At 30.1% G+C, this 6311-nt stretch overlaps 1 protein-coding gene across 1 annotated transcript; it reads left to right on the top strand.

The window, feature by feature from the left end:
* The first annotated feature begins 2720 nt into the window (after positions 1 to 2720).
* LOC114320032 (myb-related protein 315) lies at positions 2721 to 4764 on the top strand. Its single transcript, XM_028267120.2, has 3 exons — positions 2721 to 3252; positions 3703 to 3832; positions 3937 to 4764. Exons 1-3 carry the CDS (start codon positions 3120 to 3122, stop codon positions 4529 to 4531), a joined length of 858 nt encoding a protein of 285 aa, XP_028122921.2. The 5' UTR covers positions 2721 to 3119; the 3' UTR covers positions 4532 to 4764.
* The last annotated feature ends 1547 nt before the right edge of the window (positions 4765 to 6311 follow it).

Genomic DNA, 6311 nt, shown 5'->3' with positions numbered 1-6311 from the left:
ATCTATTATATTTTTAATACAAAGTCAGTGCATCGGCCAAACCAATCGGTAAGGATAAGTTCTTGGATAAAAAGTTAAAGGGTAAATTACAAATATACTTCTGAGTTTTGCTTAAAATATAAATTAGTTTTTATAATTTGAAAAATTACAAATACCCCCTTATTAGAATTTTTTATTTAACAGAATTAACTAAAAAGACAAAATTCATAATTGCTCTCCTATACAATAATAAAATTACCTTAATTATTAATTGAAACATATTTTTAACATCATTAAAAATTGTTAATTGACTTAATGATTTATTAATAAAATGGATAATTTGTTATGAAATTAAAAACCTTAGGAAGTAGAATGTAATTTTCAAAACTACAGAAAGCGATTCGTATTTTAATAAAATCTCGGGAGATGTATTTGTAATTTATCCAAAGTTAAACAACCCATAAAGTAATGAAAAAATTACTAGTATATAATGTAATTTAAACTTAATGTTATGTGGGTTATATTCAAAATTAATATGGTTCACTTAACTACTGAGAGAAGGCAAATACTAAAACAAATAAGGAATTAGTTTGTGTTAGAGAGACATATAAATATAAAAGGAGAAATTCAAAATAAATTCAAAATCTTATGTTAAAAAATAAATTTTAAAAAATTGAATTACACGTCCACCTTCTGGTCTCTTAATGGCTCGCCACTATTTACATATTGAAAAATGATTCAGACCACTAATTAGTGATTGCACTAGGGACGTGGTGTGTTTTGTGTCTTAATTTTTGTTTTTTTTTTTTTTTTTTTACTTGTCACATCATTAGTGGTGGTGTTAGTGGTAGAAATTTAGTGGTATGTAGCATTGTTGTTACATATTTCATTGTTTAGCTAACTTTTTGCATTATTTTTTCGAGCCTAATCATCTTATTAAGGGGTGGTTCGTAAAGTGGTTTTTTGAATAAAATATAAAGTGAATTTTTTTTTAAGTATTTTGGAAATAATTTTTCTAGCATTTTATGAAAAAATTTTTTATAAAAAATAGAGAGAATAGAAAAAATTTAACTTTTTAATGACTTTTTAATTAAAATTTTATCTTTCCAAACACAGTTTAAGAATTGTTTTGCCAATAGGTTAAAATTGTCAAAAAATCCGATTTGATGAGACTCAAAACTTGGTTTGGTTTGGTTTGGTTAAAATTGTCAAAAAAATCAAAAAATAATACAAAAAAAATAATTATTCTCTCTATTTTTTTATATATCATTTCATAAAAAATAAAAAAATTAACTAAAATAGTCCCTATCACTTAGACTGGTTTTAGTGATAGTGAGCCTTCAAAGACATGTTTCTGATGTGAGAAACAGAAATAGATGCTTTTTCATGGAAGTGAATTTAGTCCTGACGGTATATGTAGATGCCTTCCTAAATGTTGTGCTGCTGTTCCCAATTTGAAGGATTTTACCACTCATGAGGATTGCAGCAATCAGAGGAAACCTTTGGTATCATGGTTTAAAATACAACAAATTATACTGGTGATTTTTGTATTTTATTTCTTGTGTTATTTTAGTTAATTGACTCAATTTCGACTATTAATTTTATATTTTGTCTCAATTTAGTTTAATTGATTATACCATTGATATTTTTTAAGAAAAATTATCACGAAATTAGTTGAGGTTAACTTACTGAATTAGGTAAATTTATAATTTTTTCCTTAAAAATATGACACAGGGCACTTATGTGCATATTTTTTATAAAAAAATATTAAGAATTGTAATCAATTGGATCAAATTCAAACAAAGTCATAAATTCAAGATCAAAATCGAGCTAATTAAAATTACAATGACTAAAATAACACAAAAACTAATATATAGAAACTACCATCATAACTTATCCTTTAAAATATAGAATAATGTTTGAGGGCCCGAAAAATTCTGCCCCGAATGCCCCGAATGGCTGAAACGACGTCGTTTCAGCCATTCAAAATTTTTTTTTTTTCTTCGTCCTCAGTCTGATACGCAGTGAGGGAGGAGAGAAAGAGAAAGAGAAAGAGAGGGAGAGGGAGAGAAAGAGAGGGAGAGGGAGAGGCCGTCGCCGTCGTCGTCGCCGACAGCCGATCGCCGCGCCTCCGCCTTCGCCGCCTCGCTACTCTGATCGTCGCTTCCGCCCCTCGTCGGCTCTGCCCCGCTCGTCGCCTCTGCCGATCGTGTCGCCTCCGCCGTCTCCTCCTCCATTTTTTAGGCCCCCTCCATTCCTTCCTCCCCCTCCTCCCCCTCCCCTCCCCCTCCCCCTCCTTCCCTTCTTCGTCTTCCTCCTTTCTCCTGCTGAAAAGAAAAAAAAAAAAAAATTAGGGAAATTTTTTTTGAGCCATTCGAGCCGCTGCCATTCGGGCTCTGTAGCACCACTGTAAAATATATCCACAATACTTCAGTCAATATATAACTTTATCATCAATATTAATAGGTATTTTAATACTATTATCTAAATCATATATACATTTTAAAAAGAACTTGCCATTTCATGACAATGGCATCTCTGGGTAGCTAATTCATTTATATACATAATGATAATACATATATATATATATATATATATCATATATATCAAAGTGAGAAGAGTTGGTTCCAACGACAAAACTGGCCAGCATTGAAGGGACCAAGGAATCCTATAAATCCCAATAATTTTATAATTAATACGATACAGATTAAAAGAAAACGCAATAAGAGAAGACTTTGGGTGCAAAAAATTAGAATTCGTCAACCAAGATGACCCACGTCTGTTGCTTCCTTTCCTGTTCCAACTTCATAGAATAGAAATCAATCATTACGAGGAACAAGACACGCATTGTTCCATTGTCTTCTTTACAAATGATAGTGCCCCCATTTTATTATTTCAGCCTTCAATCATTCATGTATCTCTCTCTATTTCTCTTTCATTGTTTATGTCTGGATGATCTGTCAGAATCTTTGCTTGGTTTATAAGCTCCTTTTGTTCCAATCCAACCCACTTTTGTGTTGTTAGCTAGCTCTATCTTCTCAACTAGTTCTATCTCTCTCTGTCTCTCTCTATCTCTCTCTCTCTCTCTCTGTGAGGAAGTTTCCCTTTTTCTTTTTTTTTTCTCTTTTGAAGTCTGTAAAATGGGAAGGCAACCTTGTTGTGATAAAGTAGGGCTGAAGAGAGGTCCATGGACCATTGAAGAAGATCACAAGCTTATGAACTTTATCCTCAACAATGGTATCCATTGCTGGCGCATGGTTCCCAAGCTTGCAGGTGAACAATTTCTTGTGGTGACTCCCTCCCTATTTACTTGTGTTTTTATTTTCTTGATTTTCTTTTTTCGTGTATTAAAAAAAAAAAAAAAAAAAAAAAAAAAAAAAAAAAAAAACCCTCTGATACACCCAATGCTTTCATATCATTTTCCTTTCATTTTTGTGCAAAAGTTTTTTATTTTTAGTATTTCTTAAAATGTTTTTTTTTTTTAGGTTTGCCTTCTATATATTTAAATAGGCTATAGTCCTTTTATTTCAAGGCAAAACACCAATTATTTTGAAAATATCATTATTATATCATTCTATATGTGTGTTTTGTTCAAAAAATTTGCTTGTAATTTTTTTTTAAAATAAAAAATAAAAAATAGAAAGCAAAAATTCAACTAAAATACCAAATAGCTTACTAGCTAGCTAATGAATGGCTTAACTAAATTCATGGCATTTGATGAAGGTTTACTAAGATGCGGAAAGAGTTGCAGATTAAGATGGATTAATTATTTGAGACCGGATCTTAAAAGAGGGGAATTTTCGGAGGCAGAAGAAAATCAGATTATACAACTTCATGCCCGTCTTGGTAACAGGTCCTTGTAACAAAAATTTTGTAGCTTCATTTCTAACTTTAGTCTAAGAACAATGAATTTAATTAGTTCTTTATATTCACACATTTTAAACTTTTTTTTTGTAGGTGGTCTAAGATAGCGTCGCATTTTCCTGGACGCACAGACAATGAAATCAAGAACCATTGGAACACTCGAATTAAGAAAAGGTTAAAGATGCTTGGATTGGACCCTGTGACCCACAAACCCATGGAACAAAATGAAAAAGTGGATGAAGAGAAAACTGAAACCATCACTACAGATTTTGATTCATCGAAAGAAGAAGAGGAAAGACTGGGGGTTACAGTGACTATGTCTGAAAAACATACCAAGAATCATGCGGAGTTCGTAGAAACAAGAGAGAAACAAAATGACAAAGTCGATATGGCTTTCGATGAAACAACAAATGATCTTTTGCGTAGTTATGAATTAATGTTGTGTAGAAGCTTAGATGATGGTGGGTTGTTGAACACCACAACCACCACCTCCACCACCTCCAATTCTAATTACAATCCTTCATTCTCTTTGGAAGATTCTCTCAACCCTTCTTGTATGGGTGAGTCCTCTTCTTCTATTCAGGAAGACTCTATTCAACGATGGGTTGATAGTGTGAATTCCATGCTCTCATGGGATAGCTTCAACCAACTTGACGAAGGGCTTTTCTTTTCAGAAAATGTCCAGTGAACCTGTTTCCTCTCATCTGATACTTCAGTGAGTTCTAAATAAAATGGTTTAAATTATTTTTATTGTGATATGAGTAATTTTATTTTGACACAACAATACCCTTAATTTCTTTTAATTCTCCGATTGATCTTTCTTGCTTTTGTTATCAATCTTTTGAAATTGTATTATTCTTTACTAAGACTTCTTGTATTACTATATATGTCCACTTTGCAACTACAAAATTATCTCTATTAGTTTACGTCCGCATGAAGGTTCATTTAAAGGCCTCATTTTGTAATCAACTATGTTAACTTAATTAACCACTCCTGTATACTTTTAATAATTTTCTAGGACAATAATTTGTTATTTATTATTAGGTCTTTCTTTACTTATTTGTTCTTTCCCAATTTTAAGATTCTTTGTTGTATAATATTGCATTGGGTATTGGCTTTCGGGTTTGTGTTTTTGTTGGACTCTCTTAATTCTTGATATTTGTAAAAATAAATATTTTTCTACTAAAATTTTTTCTTTGCAACTTTTCTTTTTACTAAACATTAAAGGTATGTGCATGGAATTTGTGTGGGAATTGATAGAAACATAAATGTATGGACAAAGCATGTCGTCTTCCTGTACCTTTAATTTCATGTTGTTAATGAAATTTTTCTTTGCCGATAAAAAAAAAAAAAAAAAAAATCAACAATTATATGATGCGGTCCACAATTTGAATTAATACAGATAAATTACACACATTTATAGAGAGCTTATGCACACAAATTGAAAGTGAATGTCATCAACTCATATATTTTATAATATTGATTGATATAAAGGTCGGCTATAGATATATGTATTGTTTTTTCATAAACAATAATCGAATGTTGGTTGGTTCGTGCTCAGCACTAAAATGTACCATCTTACCGAGTCAGTTTTCAGCTCTTCTTGTTTTTCTATTTTGTTTTTTTGGAGTGCTCTTAGTTTATTTTATTATTTACTATTACAGACGGCATTGCATAGAGCCACTCCAAAAAAAATCTTAAAATGCAAATAATTCAATTACAGAATTAAATATAATCTTTTTATATGGGTAAAATTGTGTCCAATTTGGTTATTGAATTCTGTAAGAATAAATTTTTGAGAAAATATCAATGTAGTGTAAAAGTTTTTTTTAAAAAAAAAATCAAATTAATGATGAACTTTATAAACATTAATAATTAAAGATTTAATTTTTTTTTATAAATCTATAATTATTTTATGAAACTTCACTGAATTGTTATTTTTTCTAATTTTTTCAATATTAATATCAATTCTATTTTCATAATGTCATGTGGCTTGTTAAAAGAACTCTGAAATTTTTTAAAGTCGATTTGATGAATTTGACATTTTAAAAAAGTTAAAATAAATTATGTTAACATAGATGAGAGTTTCGTAATATTATGTGGCTTGTTAACTTTTGTTAACTTGAAAAAAATTAATGGAGAACCATTCTCAATCGAATGGATGCACATAGTACATTAAGTATAAATCAAATTAAATTAATTTTAATTAAAATCTTAAATGATAAATGCAAATATATTATGTAGATGTGACAAATGGGCAGACATGGAGTGCTCAAAATAAATTATACATTTAAACAAATCTAATCCAAATCCGCCCATTTAATAAATGGTCTTAAACAGTTTAAGTTGAATTGGATACGGGTTAAATAAATGAATCCAACCAATCTATTTACTTCATCTTTTTTTTTTTTTCAAAAAAAAATTATTATTTATTATCTTTTAAAAAATTATTCACTATGTTTGTTTCC

This window comes from Camellia sinensis, chromosome 1, assembly GCF_055761805.1.
Source record: "Camellia sinensis isolate YWXY chromosome 1, ASM5576180v1, whole genome shotgun sequence".
Taxonomy (NCBI): Eukaryota; Viridiplantae; Streptophyta; class Magnoliopsida; order Ericales; family Theaceae; genus Camellia; species Camellia sinensis.
Note: the sequence above shows the minus strand (reverse complement) of the source record. Positions and strands in the feature narration are given on the sequence as shown.

Bases quoted from the DNA above. Each gene is read 5' to 3' on its own strand.
- LOC114320032 (XM_028267120.2), top strand. From the start codon at position 3,120: ATGGGAAGGCAACCTTGTTGTGATAAAGTAGGGCTGAAGAGAGGTCCA. The intron at 3,253-3,702 runs GTGAACAATTTC...CATTTGATGAAG, and splicing joins CATGGTTCCCAAGCTTGCAG to GTTTACTAAGATGCGGAAAG. The intron at 3,833-3,936 runs GTCCTTGTAACA...TTTTTTTTGTAG, and splicing joins CATGCCCGTCTTGGTAACAG to GTGGTCTAAGATAGCGTCGC.